This window comes from Nesoenas mayeri (assembly GCF_963082525.1).
Source record: "Nesoenas mayeri genome assembly, chromosome: Z".
In the NCBI taxonomy this organism is placed as follows: Eukaryota; Metazoa; Chordata; class Aves; order Columbiformes; family Columbidae; genus Nesoenas; species Nesoenas mayeri.
The window spans coordinates 69,236,380-69,252,341 of NC_137542.1; the positions used below are offsets into that span (position 1 = coordinate 69,236,380).

The following is a 15,962-nucleotide window of genomic DNA, read 5'->3' on the forward strand; positions in this document are numbered from 1 at the left end:
TGGGGAGCGGGGGCCACTGTCTCAGTCTGGCAGCCAGCCCAGCGCAGGATGAATCCCCTCCAAGTGAGGTTTGGACTCCACCTCTCTGCCAGAGCGGTGCTCCCCACATCTGTGCCATGGGGTGCTCTGAGGCCACTGGGAATTAAGGGGAGTCGGGGGGAGCATCACTGACACCCTCATGTCCATCCTTCCCTCCCACCTCTCAGGGGGGACAGGGCTGATAGAGAGCCTAAGCCTGGCTCAACAGAGACCAGCAGGGTGTGAGAATCAATGGCAGCTTTTTCCTTCATTTCATTACATTACATTTGTCTGAAAGGGTTTGGGTGCCCCAGGCTGCCAAACCATACTGTCCCCTGGAGCACACAGAGCAGCACTCAGCAGCCCTTCAGGGGGGTGCGTTGGCAGTCCCCCTGCCACCATGGACACGGGTCTTCACCAGCCATCCCCAAAAATGCGGCAGCAGAGGGTCTGGGACCAGGAGCAGGGCAGAGCCCTGAGCTGGCACTGTGTGACAAGCCAGGCCAGAGCGGGGTTTCTGCAGGGGCAGCGATTTCTGCTCGACTCCTCAGCTCGGGGAAGAACACACACAGTTCCTGCAAATCTCCCCCTGACATAACCCATCTGCGCTGAGATGGGTGAGGATCACTCACTCTGACTGCAGAGCCCATCGCTCAGGACAGAAGAGCAAACAAGCCACACGGGGTCACTTAAATCCGGATTTTTAATTAAAAAGGGGAGACAGAGCAGGTGATAGTTCCCCTGGTCACCCTGGCAGATTGGGACAGTGATGCCTGGTGCTCTGCCCTGGGTGGTGGCTGTGCTGATGCGATGCTGTGTGCACGCAGCTGGGTAGCTGCAGGGTTTCCAAGGGGCTGGAAAAGCCACAATCACTGCTCCTGCACCTCCCAAAATAGAATTATCTTGATTAGGACCAGCTGAAACTGTTTCCTGCCATTGTTAAAGTAATTGCCGTCAGGAGAGGAAGAAGCCCAGGGCCAGGACAAAGCCAGGAGGGTGTATCCCGTAGAGGGATGCAGGCAGCAATTGCTGTGCCCTAGGTTACAGCCAGGGTGTAGCTGTAGAATGGGCAGCAAGCCACCAGTTCCCTCTGCTCCCACACTGTGACATCACTGGCAACATAAGCAATACCCTGGTCTGACAGAGCAGGAGCACCAGATCCGTTCCATTTCCTGGGTAGGCTGCAAGCCCCCAGCCCCACGCAGTGCTCATCCAGTGGGGCATCCCCAGGACCCTCTGGGACTCCAAGCGCTCCTGTCCCAGCAAGCAGACTGCGGCACCATGTTCCTCTTCGCCGAAAAGCACAGGACACCAATCAGCACTTACACCGACTCCTACCGCCCGCCATGCACTATGAAGAAGGCCATCCACGAACGGGCTCCACTGAAGTTTGAGACAGATAATGAGTTTGTGACACAGGTAAATGCTGTGGGAAAAGGAAAACTCAGTTTCTAGTCCTACCCAGCTGTGGATGCTCGGTGCCAGGCAGGGGGGTGGCACAGTGACCCATGGGGTGCATCACTGCATGTGTGTAATGAGGGGAGGTGCGCTGCCTCGTTAGGAAAGTGTTTGACACCCCACGACTTCTGCTCACTGGCTTCTTGTCCCCTGGAGCTGCATCCTGTGGTGGCTTTGGGCTCATGGGACAGGCACTCACCGGCACAAGCTCTCACACATCAGTCCTGTCCATCAATAGGTTTCAGAGAGCTCAGGGGGCAGGATCTGCTGAGGAAGGGAACACTGAGGCCCAGTGTTGCTGTGATATGGTGATGGTGGAGGGCAGACTGGGTGACTCTGAAAGCTGGTCCAACACATAACCCCAGACTCAGTTCCAACTGGGTGACCTTCCATGCTAGAGGACTGAGAAAAGGGATTGGGGCAGATCTGAGCATGGAAAACCCCTTCCCAGCCCCGGTCGTGGAGAAGGAAGGATCCCTGTGCCATGTCGTCACTGCGCGGGGTGTCTGTGGGACATGCAGCTTTCCTCACACAGGCTAAGTAGCGTGCAGGCTCTGATGCAAAGCACACTACAAACTGGCTCATCTCTTGCAGCCTCGTTAGCATGTGCATTATAATGAGGGAGCCAGCAGAGGGCACGGTGGGGGATGTCACCACTCTGCAGGGGCAGAAATGGCTCATGCAGCCAGGGAACCTGTCTGCCCTACAAGACCCCAGCCCTCTTGGGTTCTGCCAGCTGTAGGACATGGGTTTGTTCCTGTAACTCCCTTCCCAACCTCTGCTGGCCCCACACCTGGCAGTCCCAGTGCACTCACCCCATCTCCCTCTATGGAAGGTGCCCAGATGCCTATGGACAGTGCACGGGGACAGGAGCCAGTCATGCCCAGCCAGCCCCCCTGCCCTGCTTGGGGGTGAGTGGAAAGCTTTTTGGGGATTGCAGCGCTACTATGGCCCCCATGCCCACCCACTGTGAAGGGAGGCTTGGTGCTTCGATCTCCAGCTGTGTCTCCAGCATTAGACCTTGCCTGGTAATCAGCTTCACCATGTGCCACAGTGCCTGCTCTGCAGGTGATGCCACGTGGCCTGGATGTCTCTCCCCACTCTGTCTGCAGGGATTAACAGTTCCCCCGGTGCAAAAACGGGAAAACCAAGGTCCGCCGGAGGAGGTGATTAGGGCGATAATGCAGGACTGCTACAGGAACACCATGGAGCCTGCTGCGTACTGGCCTGGGAAGTACTGGCTGTCCAGGTCCGAAGGTACTGCCAAGGTCCCAGCTGTCCCCCTGTGTCACATGGACTGTGTCCCCATGGGGTTGGAGGACTGAAGGTTCTGACAACAGCCCTGTTCCTCCCCCGTTTTGCGTCCTGTATCCCACCAACCCAGTGCTGAAAGGACCCTCCCTTGGTAGCTACGTTTGTGGCTTTGCCATAGCCACCCAACCCCATCCCTGCACCAGGACTGTCCCTGTCCCAGGGATGGCTGCAGGTCCCCAGGCTTCTCTCCCCCAGTGGCCCCTAAATACCCCCTGGTGGTAGGTTCTGCCTTGGGGACACCCTCCTGGCACCCCATAGCCCCCAGGGACCAAGGCTGTGTGGGCAGGGCTGAGTGACCAACAAGCTGGAAGTGGTGGGTGTCACCTCCACCACAAATCCTTAACAAGAACCCTGGGAGAAACCCCTCTGACATGCCCTCTGGCCCTGTGGCGTTGCATTTTGGGAAGAGGGGGAACAATTGGTGCTATCTGGCTGTCCTCCCATGTCCCCAGCACCACAAAAAAACAGCCATGCTGTTTCTTTTGCATTGCAGAGAAGTACAACCCAGTTTTTGTCAATGAGGATAAATACATCACCTGGAGAACAGGTCCCTACAACAGTGCAACCTGGAATAAGCACTCCACTTACCTCCCACTCCTGCCCAAGGTAGAGTCCAAACTCCCTGCACTCCCTCTGCCCCCCAACTGGAGCTGCCCCAGATGCCACCAGCACCTTGGGCTCTGCAGCAAAATGGTGGCAATCCTCCAAGAGCCGTCATCGCTCCTTGCAGGAGACAAGGATGGAGACCTACCTGCGCAGCATACCTGTGCCATACCCCCCAAAACCTGCCTGCCTCAGTCAAATTGGTAACCACCCTCACCCTGGCCCTGTTCCTCCAGCTGCAGCTATGCCTGTGCCACACTCATGGCCATCTGGGTGATGGGCCGGTTGTTCCTCCTCACCATTACACTCACCTTTCCTCTGCTTTCAGAGAGGGATATGGTCGCCGACATGCTGCGCAGGCTGTCACGGCAAACGCCGCCGTCCGTGCAGCCTGTGTACACTGTGTCAGGGAGGGGACCCTTCCAGGGCTACTACAGCCCCTGCTCCGGGCGCCACTACTGCCTGCGAGGGATGGACTACTACATTGATGGGGCCACTGCCATCAGAAGGCATCTCAATGCGATAGGAGAGAGAGCTGTAAGGTTGAGATGTGATGGGATGGTGTGGGATGGTTGCCGTAGGTTGGGATGAGTTGCCATGGGTTGGGCTTGAAATGACCCATCCCCCTTGTCCTTGAAGCCAGCACTCACCATACCTTTTCTCTCTCTTGCAGGACTATCCGGTGCTGCAATTACAGCCCGAGCGGAATGTCCTGTGCATCTACACGTCGCCCCCCTCTATACTCCTCCCCGTACACCAACCCTAGGTGCACACAAGTTCTATGGGGGGAGCGCTCTAAGCCGGTTGCCCTGAGGGAAAAGCCTATTATTTTTCCGTAATGCTAGTCAGCCCCTAGCTCTCTTTTAATTATGGTTTCATGCAAAATTGCTCAGAGGGTTATTCTGGGGATGACAATGCAGACTGCAGACCCTGGCGGGTAGCAGGTCCCACCACGTTGCCCACACAGGCAGCAGTGCAGCTGCTGCACCTCCATCTCACAGGCAACATGGATGTGACTAGGGAGGACAGGACACAGTTGCTAGCATGTTGTTGCTACCTGAGGAGAAGCAGTTGCCAAATTTCCTCCCAGGACACGCTGTTCTGTGCTTGGTCTCATCCAGCTGTCCTTGGGACTGCAGAGCACCTGAAATCCTGCTGGCACCCCTGAGCCCAGCTGCCTGTAGCTTAGCATCTCCCAGATTTTCAGGCCTCATTAGTGCTTCTTGTGCTGCTCTTGTATTTTCTGTTATTATTGTTTGCTCTTCTTATCCAAGAACCTGTTCCCTGGTCACGCTGTTTGTTATGCAGCAATCAGCCCTGTCCTTCACCTGCTGCAGGTCCAGCAGCACCTTTTAATCCCCACAAATTTACCTTTAGGATGTCTCCATTGCCGAGGCAGCTTTTTTCAGCCCTGGGAAAGCAGCATGGGGAGAAGGGAGACTGTTCAATCAGCTTAGTCATCACTCTGCTACTGCATCAACCTCCCGTGGGCCAAAATTAGGTGCCAGGTTTTGCAGAAAATGTATGATTGGCTTAGAATTCCTGAGCCCTGAAACTAAATGAGAACAAACAGGGAATGCTGGGTTCCTCATAGAAGTTCCTGTGCCTGAGCCTTGGTGAGATGTTTGTCAAAGTCTTCTCCACTGAGAAACGGGCAGATTTTCCTGGACTGGTATGACTCTGTGAATTAAGGTTTTAGGAAAATGACAGTGAATGGGAGAGTAAGTGTTCGCAGGGTGGAAGACCTGCTGGAAGCAGCTTATGAGGTGGCAATGTCAGGGCACTTCAGCTCTTCTGCCCAGGCTTTGCTTTGTCAAGACACACGTCAGAACAGATAGGGGTGGCTGCGTGGCTGCTACTCACCCCTAAGCCACGCTTCCAGCCAAACCCATGTTTTCTGCTCTTCTTTCTTGACAAAGATTCATGGCTGATCACTTTATCTGCTCTCCTAGGTGGGACTCAAGCCACTTCAGCATGACAGGAGGGGTCCAGAGAGGCAGCTTCACTATCCACCCTGAGTTTAGCTCAGAGGCTTACTATGACCTGTGATGCTGCTGGAGAACAAAGATGGACCTTCATTAAAATTGACTTGGGTAACAATTTCTCTCAGACCCTTTCCTCCACGCTGGGGAAGTTCCTTGGGAGCGGGCAGAAGCTTTAGGTCTTACAGGGTTGGTGGGTGTTTTATTAATCCTCAGGGGCTGGTACCCCGTCACCACCAGCAAGCTGGAGAAAGCGTGCAAGGAAAAGCTCTCAGAGCATAGTAACACAGCCAGAAATAGAAGCAGTTGTTGATACTCATGTTTGTCGGCTTCGCACTGGGGCTGCTTAGGACGTGCTTCCTTTTGCCAAGTTATCCAGAGGAGCTGCCATCCATCTGGGATGCCGAGCACAGACATGGGCTAAATAAGGAGGGGCATTTTAAAGCACTGGATAATTAATGTAAGCAGGAAATGCCCTTCTCTGACTGAGATATGGAAGCACAGCGGCAGCGGGGACCACTACCCAGCACTTTCTGCATGTGCTGCAGATCTTAAATGCACAGAGCTGTGGTCTTGGAGCAAGGATGCTCCAGCACAAAGCCAGCCGGGGCTCCATGTCCCCACGGGGCAGCACCGCTGCCACACCATGTCCAACCCAAGCAACACCCCAACCCCGGCCTGGGGCAGGGAAAACCCCGTGAAAACCCCATCTGCCGGCCGCTAGATGAGCCAGAGCATCCCAGCACCGCCAGTGCCAAACCCCAAGTGCCCCCAGCACAGCTCTAGGGGTACCCCCATGCCCAAGTGTTCCCGGGCATCCCCAGCGGCTCCAGCCCCTGCCGCGGCCCCACCGCCACCCACCGAGGTTTGTGCTGCGGCGGGCGGGGGCGAGCGGGGACGAGCCGTAGCACATCTCCCTGCGGGGAGAGGCGGGCCGGGGGGCCGGGCTGGAGCTGCAGCCGGGGGGGCCGGGGCGGGGCTGGAGCGGGGGCCGGGGCGGGGCGGCGGGGAGCGCCCAACCCCGGAACCGCTGCGGGCAGCCGGGTGCGGTCGGTCCCCGTCCCCGGTGCCCCCGCCGCGGTGCCGCACGGAGTCCAGCCATGGCCCAGCGCTGCCGGTAAGTTTGCCGACTCCCGGGGCTGCCCGCCGGAGAAGGATGCAGCAGCCCACGGGGCAGATTCTGGGTGTGCATCCCCGGCATGGGGGGATGACCGAGTCGGGGGTGCGAGCACTGGAGACGGATCTGGCGGTGCCCCGTTCCGCAGACCCCAGGCTGCAGCCGGCAGCGGGGGCAGGCAGCTGCCTGCGTGCTCGGGGAAGGGCCCGCGGGGAGCGGGGTGTCCGTGCAAACCTGCACCCTGACCTTGGGGTGCGAGTGTTTCGTGCTCCGCCGTGTTGGGGCCGCGCAAGTTTTTCTTGTGACGGGCAGGGGGTCTTGGCGCCCGGAGAAGATTAAGGGAGCCCGGAGACACGTCCCCGGATCCCCTTGCAAGTGCAGCTTTCACTTATGCCACTTAACAGGTGTTTTGACAGTGAAAACTTCAGCAGATGGGTTTACACAGCCGGCTGTTCAACATGCAGGGTCGGGTTTGAAGTGGTTTCTGGGACAGCCCCTCTGTCAGAAAGTGCCGCCAGCAGCGACGAGCAGCCGAAGCTGTTTGAGAAAACACAAATCCTCCTTTCCCTTTTTCTCTTTCCCTCTTGAGAAACTCGTGATGCCCAAAGGGCAAGTGCCCGGCACAGCAAACACCTGCAGCCCGATGGGGAATGAGGGTCAGGGGGTTGTGTCTGTGTGGCCAGATCCACATGCAGAAGAGCTGCCAGGGAGCACTTCAAGGGATTGATGATTACGTTTGGCCTGAGGCTGTCCAGCATCATGGTCTGTTGGATACAGACAGAAACCTGGGGTCCTGAGTCTCCAGCCCACCTCCATGAGCCACCCACAGCTCTCTGGAGCTGCTAGCACCTGGAGTTTCATGGTGACTCTATGGCTGGAAAATCGCAGGGACCGTGCCAGAGGGATGTGCTTGGGTTTCCGTTTCTTTCCCATATCGCATTGTAGTACTCGGGTGTTGGGGTTGGTCTCGTGTTTCAGTCTGCCTCCGCATCCGAAATGCTGAGCACTCCCAAAGCGCTGAATCAGCTCTTTCAGAGAGGATTTGGGGTGAGGTAGGGAACTGGGTCCCACTGTGGGGCAGTTTGTCTTGCAGGACAGAGATGAGCAGGAGTGACATGAATGCCCATGGGAGCACCAGGGAGAGAGGCTGTTGGAGTGACAGAGTGGTAGATGAAGCACATCTTGTACCAGTAGGAACTGGGTTGGGCGACCAAAAGACAGCAGCAAAGACACCAAAATCTTTATGACTGTGTATCTTCTGCAGCACACGTGGCAAATGAAGTAAGCTACTAGCGGACATGCCAGGGTTCCATACACTACTGTGTTAGCCCCATGTGCCATGACCCTGCTTGGTGCTGGCTCCTTTGGTAGGATTGATGAATTTATTGCAGTTATCACTCTTGTTTCTTTCTTTCTTTTTTTTTTTTGGTCAAAGATTTCTATCATCCTGGCACGCTGGCACATGGAACTGCTTGTATTTGGTGGTTTGCTTTCACTGTGGTTGGGCATGAGCTGACTTATTTTAAGCGATGACTCTGAGAAACGCTGACCCCACAGGTGCCAAGGCTCAGGGTTACCCCATGGACCACAGCTTTGGGGCTTTGGCTCCCCCAGGGGCTGTAGGACATCTCCAAGGTGGACACAGGGATGTCCCCAAAGGGAGAGCACCGCAGCTTTCTCTCCTGTGCATCTGATGCACTTTGATACAAATGGACCAAGAGAGCTCACTTTGTTTTAAAGTCTCTGCGAATCTTTGTGGCTTGGACAAATTCGGGTGCTGTGATGTGCCTCCAGGCAGGGGAAGGAGAGAGCCCGCAGCCGTGGTTTAGTCATGAGCCAGCAGCACCGCAAGCATTGGGAGTTAGAGTGAGAACCCAGCTTATTAAAACTTCATCTTGCTAATTAGCACAGGGCGAAGAACAAAGATGATGTTGTAAAGGGGGAATTGTCAGCGGTGTTAAATATTAAGTCATCTGCTGCCAGAATTGACTTGCAGCGGCTTTTTTGTACTTGTGGTCAGACACTGAATGAGGTGTCTAAATGGGTTTGGAATATCACTTGACACTGATGGCTTTAAAGGATATAACTTGGCTGCAAAGTGCCAATTCCTACAATATTGGTGAAAGTATTTAAGGCTGGGCAGAGCTAATGCTGCAGCTTCAGAGCTCCTGTCTGAGCTTGCAGATGGAGTGAGGTGCTGGCAGTGTGTCTGTGCTTTGCAGATGAGCTCTGTATTCATGGGCCCGCCCCCTGGAATTGGGGTTTATCCTTTGGGTGCCCAGTGCCGTTTAATCCTGGCTTACAAACCAGCTGGCAGCAGCAGGGCTGCTTGTTTCCTTTTGCTCAAGGAGCCTCGTTACTCTGCCGAATTATGGTTCTGCTTAAAATCACAAGATCTGGGGAGGCGAAAAAAAAAGATACAAACTCTGGTTTGTTTTATATTTTGCTTTCTGCTTCTGGAGAGTCTGTGAATGCAGGAGGGTGTGAGCCTTTGCTGGACCGTCCCGCTCACCTGGCAGGGAGGTGAGATGCCAGCCCGCATCCCGCGCCTTCAGGACCTGAGGCTTGGTGAAACTCGTCCCCTTTGTGCCGCTGTGATGTCTGCAGCATCTGCCTTCTGGCCGGGCCCTGCTGGCTCGGCACACCCCGGCCGGAGGGCTGGCTGCTCACACGTCTGTCACGGTGCCTGAGAAAACACCCGGTGACGTGCTGGGTCCCTCCTCCTGCCCGCGGACACATGCTGCTCGGGGCACAGCCAGCTCGTAGCCCCGAATCACCCCCGTGCGATGGAGAGGATGGAGTTCCTGGGGTTGCGGAGATGTAGCGGTGCTTATTTTTTGTGTGCTTAAAAAGCCATCTGTGGTGGAGCCAGGCGGCAGGCAGGGATCCCCGGGAGGTGATGGACGGGTAAGTACCAGCACTGTGCCCCCAGTGGGATGAGCCGCATCCTGGCCAGGGCTGTCTGTATCCAATACCGGGGTGCTGTGGGGAATTTGCTGCCGTGTCCACCACGGGGACAGCAGCCCCAGCAGCAAGCGGCTGTCACTTTGCAGGAGGTGCAGAGATCCCCCCCATGCAGTCTTTCCCCAACCCGCTCAGGCCGGGCAGTGTGTCAATCCCTGCTGTGACCGCAGTGGGGACAGTGAAGGTGGGGGACCTCCGGGAAGGAGGCACTGTGTCCCCCCTGCCTGCCCCTGTCTCGCTGCCCTGGCTCAGGGTCTAGGGCTCTGTACCACCTACATTATCCCCAGGGGTGGCTAGTGCCCCATGGGGATAAACCCAGCACCCAGGGTGGTATTAGGGAGATGCTTATGGGTGGCTCCGCAGGGCTGGGGGAGGAATTGGTGCCTCTGATCTACAGGGGCTGGGGAGGCTGGTGCATGTGAGAAACACTGACTCCCGGTTCCCTGCCTGTCCCACACGCTCCCATCAGCACCAAGGATCTGGAATGGTGTTTTCACCATTTATGACTCTGAAAAGTTCCACAGAGAACTCCAGTACTGCTGCAGACCCCTCCAAGGGAAATTAACCCCCAGGAAGGGTTTTCTTATCTCTTATGTCAGGTTTACAAAGTCCCTTTTGTAGTGCTGGTCCACCCTGGGGGGTGCAGAACAGTGCCAGGGCAGAGCACATGGAGGCTTTTTTGCAGAGAAGTAATTTCACCCTTAATTTACCATCATAATGCCCTGATATTTTATAGGGTTGGAAATGCCTTCTGGTGGAATCTGCAGTGTTTCCTTAGTTCAACTCCTGCCAAGATGCTTGGGGAGGCAGCAGAAGCACCTTGCACTGGAGGGGAAGGTTCCTGGTATCCCCATGTGGGAAATGGGTGCATGTCCCCAACACAGGCTTGGCCTCCATCACAATTCAGACTGGACCCTGCCAGGGTGATAGGGACCACCTAAATGTTATTGACCCTCTTTAAAGGAATGCCCTAATTGCAAAGTCACTGGGGTTAGTGGTGCTGTGGGTCTCGCAGCCCGTGGTTAGCAGCAGTGTTGGTAAAAATAGAAGCGGCCAAAAAATGGATTTTTATTTTTGGTCTGTAAAGTGTGTCCTGCTCAGATGTTTAGCTTTCATCTGGAGTTGAGGCAAGATGACTCGCAGCTTCTACAGAAAGGGAAAAAAAAGCTTTGTTTTGGGTCAGCTGGGAAGCTCCAGCACAGCAAGCTGCAAACATGCTGTTTGGCTTTGACATCTTCTCTTCTTGTTTTCTTTTCTTTCTTTTTTTTTTGAGGAGTTAAGGGTCACCACAATGTCATCTTGGAGCCAAATGACAAGTTTGCATTAAAAAAAAGAGTCAAAGCAGGCTTTGCATGAGCAGGCACCTCTGCAGGCTGTGACTTGCAGTGAGAAGTGGCACTTGTCTCTGGGGAGCTTGGGAGACTTACCTCTCATCTGGGATGAGGCCAAATCACCAGCTGAAGAACAGTACGTGTCGTTAACAAAGCAAAAAAAAGAGAGGGGCCAATGGGCACAGAGTGAGGTCCTATTTTCAGAGACCTCCCTGGCCTGTTGGTGCTCTGGGCGATGCCTGCAAACACCCTTCTCAGCATCCTTGCTGGAGCGGTACCCAAGCGGATGATGTCCATCAGCCCAGGGCAGCCACAGGGATTTGATCCTGGCCCAGACAGAGTGACCAGGCAGGATTAAATCTGCCAGCTGGGACACTCAGCTTGCACATCCCTCTGAGGCAGATCAGCATACAAGGGCCACAAGAGGCTGCACAACCTTTCTTTAAGAACACATTACTGGCAGCAGCAGTGACAGCTCCTTCATGTATGTCATGAGCTCCAGCCCATGGTGGGGAAAAGAAGCAGCCTAAAAATAGAGTGTCTTCGAAATAGCTCATAAATAATAAATGGACCTCCTGAAAGGGAAGTGAAAATCCAGAAACTTCCCAAAGCCTTGGGAGCTGCTGTGTTGCTCTCAGTTTTAGGTGGAGGTAGCAAGTCCTGCTGCAGCAGGATGAGCCATTTCTCAGGCTTAAAACCCTGAGAGCTGGGAAAGAAAGCACCATTTATTTCATCTTTTTTTTTTTTTCAGAAAATGTGAAAACTTTCTAGAAATATTTTCCCAAATAATTTGAACGTCTTGCATTTTATTTTGTCCCCCCTTGTGCTTTGCAGTCCCCAGATAAGGCATGCATGAGATGCAGGCGTGCCTCTGGTAGGGGTAGGTATTTGCACTTCCCTCTCTGGCATCCCAAAAATCCCCAGTGCCAAGAGGGAGGGAGCTCGTTTGGGCTCAGTGTACCCATCTGTATTTCCAGAAGTGTCCTGCCACTTGTAGCTTTGCTCCGCTGCGCTGGTTTTGGCTAAGACCCTTCTGCAAACCTTCCTTCCCCGCAACCCTGGTACTGTCCTGTGCTGCGTGTTGTTCACCCTGAAACCAAGGAGGGGTTGATAGAGGGGATGAGCATTTATCCCACGCACAGCAACTTGCCACCACTGTGTCCTCTTTGCCTTCATTGCCCCATTTTTGCTGGGCTCAGACAGCCTCACATCACACGTGCTGGTGGCTGAAGGTCCCGTTCCTGGGGTGCAGGAACCAGCTCTGGGTAACACAGTCGGCGTTGTTGGAGTCACCCCTGTCCCGTGCCGGAGCTCCTCGCCAATGAGCGAGGGCTCTCTGGGACTTGGCCATGGGACAAGGCGTTTAGCTAAACCCGTTCAGGCTAATCGCTTCCTAATGCTGCCATAATCCCATTTAAAGCAACTGGCAGCCTAGAAAGTTACCGGCTCCCAGGGGAAGGTTAAAATGACTCGGCCAGCAATGAAAAGGTTCCTCCAGCTGCAATGTCTGACAACAATATGTGCTTCAAAATGAACATAAAACGCTGTTTTGTTGAGCCCATGCCCAGGTGTTGCTCTGGGCTTATAGCTGGGCATCGCCATAGTGGAGTAGCAAGATTTAGATGATGCTCAGACGCCCCTTTCTGCTTTGCTCATCATTTTTGGGAGGAAGATTTGTCCAAGGTGCAGAGGACGATGTACTCTGGCTTGTCACACCTGCAGCAGAGAGAGGGTTCAGTATTTCCTTTTGGATCTTCTTCTTCCTTTTTTTTTAAAAAAAAAAAAATAAAACAAACCAGCCACATTAGAGAGAGTCCCTTCAAGCAGCTTTGTTTGTGCCTGAAAAGAGTTTGGTCTTTGGTTGTTGTGGGTTTTTTTGCTTTGTTTTGTTTTGTTTTCCTCCAGTTTGCCCAGAGCCCGCAGGCTTGCAGCACCAGGGCTTGGGGAGGATATGATGTGCCCATGTTTGCTGGCACTGGGAAGGTACCAGCCAGCTGGTCTGTGGCTCTGCAGCTCCTCTCCTTCCCCTGCTCCTCTTGCAGCCGAGTTTGTTTCTCTCTTTCCTGTGTCCTTACTTTACTTTTCCCCTCTGGATTCCCGACGCTGTGCTTGGCTGAGCCCAGCCAGCCTGTGGCCAAGGAAAAGCCATTAAGCTCTTGGCACATCCCACATCCCCGGGGCCTCGCAGGGAGGAATGGGCTGGAGCTGCAACACAGCCAGGAGCTGTGAGGGATGGAGGAAGAGCCCTTTGGAGGTTCTGCACTGCTCACTCCTAACAAAATTAGCTTTTCTTGCACGTGGAGCTGTTGCAGTGGTCTGCATGCGTGGCAGGAGCTGGCTGCTCTCCTCCCGCTCAGGTCTGCTGGCATGGTACCTCCCACAGCCATGCTTTGCTGCACAACACACCCCCTACATGCCCCCCAAAACCAGCCATGAAACAAGGTACCCCAGGCCCATTTGGCCATCCAGGGGCTGCAGAGAAACTGTGATTTACCCAAAGTACCGCACAGCTGGAGTTGCTGGGGCATGTTGGGGACAGAGAGGGGGTGGTGCTGCAGATAAGTTAAATCTGGCAGGGAGGCACTTTGAGTAGAGCTAGGAGCGGCTGCCTGTAATTCATTATGTGGTGTCTTTTGTCACTCTTAATTAGCCGTGTCCCACTGTCAGTGGAATTGATCCAGCCCCTGCTCAGCCTCCTCCTACCCTCTCCCAGTCTCTGCTTCTGGAAGCCTTACCCAACAACAACAACAACAAATACGTCCTGCTTTGGTCCTTATTGCCCTGGGGTTGTTCTCTCTGGGGGCTCAGGCCGTTCTCCGCACCAGTGGCCTGCCCGGGGTAATCGGAGACGCTGTCTGGTACGGGGTGTACAGCACCTGGCACGTCGTAGCCCGGCAGCGGGGGCTGGGGGAACTGCTGGGCTTGAGCCAGCGAATGGATGGCAAGACACCCCTTGATTCAGAAGTTCTTCTGAGACTATTTATATCCTCCTCTTTTTCAGAGACGGACAGGTGCTCTGGGACTCGGTGGAGGAGGGAACTCCCCTATCAGTTTTTTTCTCCTGAGAGGCCCAAGCTTGCCACGAAGAAATCTTCCTTCACACTCCTCTGCAAAAGGCTCTAGAGAAAACAGGGCACCATGTACACCTTCCTGCCCGAGAACTTCACGCCGGTGAAGCAGAAGCCCTCCAAGGAGCTGAGGCCCATGCTCGGGGCCATCCTGCTGGGCCTCGTCCTGTTCATCGCCGCGGTGGTGGCCTGGTGCTACTACACGGTGTCCCTGCGGAAGGCGGAGCGGCTCAAGACGGAGCTGATGGACCTGCGGGCGGACGGCTTCGTCATCAGGAACCAGCACGGGGAGGTGGTTTTCCGTCTGGCCTTCCGCTCGGGCAGGCTTGACCTGGAGTCGTGCTCCAAGGAGGGCGAGATTCTGAGCTGCACGCGGTCGGGCCGGGGGCCGCTCAACTTCTTCATCCAGACGGTGAAGCCCAAGGACACGGTGATGTGCTACCGCGTGCGCTGGGAGGAGCTGGCGGCCGGCCCGGCGGTGGAGCACACCATGTTCTGGGAGGACGCCCACTGGTACGGGGGCTCGGAGATGAGCACCCAGCACTGGCCCATCCGCCTGGCCGGCTACCAGGAGCCCGTGCCTTACGTGACGAGCGACGTCTACTCCTTCCGCGACAGCTTCGGCGGCATCCTGGAGCGCTACTGGCTCTCCTCCAAGGCGGCGGCCATCAAGATCAACGACTCCGTGCCCTTCCACTTGGGCTTCAACGCCACCGAGCGCACGCTCTTCTTCCAGGCCCGCTACAAGGACTCGCCCTACAAGCCGCCGCCGGGGCAGCAGCCCTTCCCCGAGCTCAGCTACCGCGTCTGCGTGGGCTCCGATGTCACCTCCATCCACAAGTACATGGTGCGCCGGTACTTCAACAAGCCCTCCAAGATCCCTGCCGAGAACGCCTTCCGATACCCCATCTGGTCCACCTGGGCCCTCTACAAGAACGATATCGACCAGGATAAACTGTTGCGTTTTGCTGAAAAGATCAAGAAGTACCGTTTTAACTGCAGCCACATTGAAATTGATGACACATACACACAAGCCTATGGGGACTTTGACTTTGACCCTGTCAAGTTCCCCAATGTAACAGAGATGTTTGCAAAACTGAGGGAGGATGGGTTTAAGGTCACCCTGTGGACTCACCCTTTCATAAACTACAACTCCTCCAATTTTGGGGTGGGGATTGAGCGTCAGCTGTTCATCAAGGAGCCGTCAGGGCGGCTCCCGGCCATGGTGGAGTGGTGGAACGGCATCGGGGCCATCCTGGACTTCACCAACCCAGCAGCCCGGGACTGGTTCCAGAGCCACCTGCGCCAGCTCCGACACAAGTACGGCATTTCGTCCTTCAAGTTCGACGCAGGCGAGACCAGCTACCTGCCCAAGCAGTTCAGCACCTTCCGCCCACTCTCAGACCCCAGCATCTGGTCGCGGCGCTACACGGAGATGGCCATTCCCTTCTACGAGCTGGCCGAGGTGCGGGTGGGCTACCAGTCGCAGAACATCTCCTGCTTCTTCCGCATCATTGACCGCGACTCTGTCTGGGGCTACGAGCTCGGCCTCAAGTCCCTCATCCCCACGGTGCTCACCATCAGCATGCTGGGGTACCCCTTCATATCTGCTGACATGATTGGGGGGAATTTTTTCCCCAATAAGACAGACGGGGCAGTGGAAATCCCTGACCGGGAGCTGTACATTCGGTGGCTGGAGCTCTCGGCCTTCATGCCCTCCATGCAGTTCTCCATCCCACCCTGGCTCTACGACAAGGAGGTGGTGGAGATTGCACAGAAGTTCACAGAGCTCCACGAGTCACTGGTGGCCCCGCTGCTGCTGGAGCTGGCTGGGGAGGTCACCGACACTGGGGACCCCATCATCCGTCCCATCTGGTGGATCTCACCCCGCGACGAGGCCACTCACAGGATCGACTCCCAGTTCCTCATTGGTGACACCCTCATGGTGGCCCCTGTCCTGGAGATGGGCAAGCAGGAGCGTGACGTCTACCTGCCAGCGGGCAAGTGGCGCAGCTACAAGGGGGAGTTGTTTGAGAAGACCCCGGTGCTGCTCACAGACTATCCTGTCGACCTGGATGAAATTGCCTATTTCCTCTGGGTTTCCTAA

The 15,962-nt window shown here is 55.5% G+C and overlaps 2 protein-coding genes across 2 annotated transcripts; both read left to right on the plus strand.

Annotated features, from left to right (window-relative positions):
- Positions 1-1,299: 1,299 nt before the first annotated feature.
- On the plus strand, positions 1,300-13,926 carry SPMIP6 (sperm microtubule inner protein 6; the record flags this gene model as incomplete). The annotated part of the gene is made up of 7 exons (XM_080362556.1): positions 1,300-1,437; positions 2,589-2,733; positions 3,284-3,396; positions 3,521-3,596; positions 3,722-3,935; positions 5,346-5,486; positions 13,789-13,926. 6 exons carry the CDS (start codon positions 1,300-1,302, stop codon positions 5,440-5,442), a joined length of 783 nt encoding a protein of 260 aa, XP_080218682.1. The 3' UTR covers positions 5,443-5,486; positions 13,789-13,926.
- On the plus strand, positions 13,926-15,962 carry MYORG (myogenesis regulating glycosidase; the record flags this gene model as incomplete). Its single annotated transcript, XM_080362443.1, has 1 exon — positions 13,926-15,962. The coding sequence occupies one exon, from the start codon at positions 13,926-13,928 to the stop codon at positions 15,960-15,962; it is 2,037 nt and encodes a 678-aa protein (XP_080218569.1).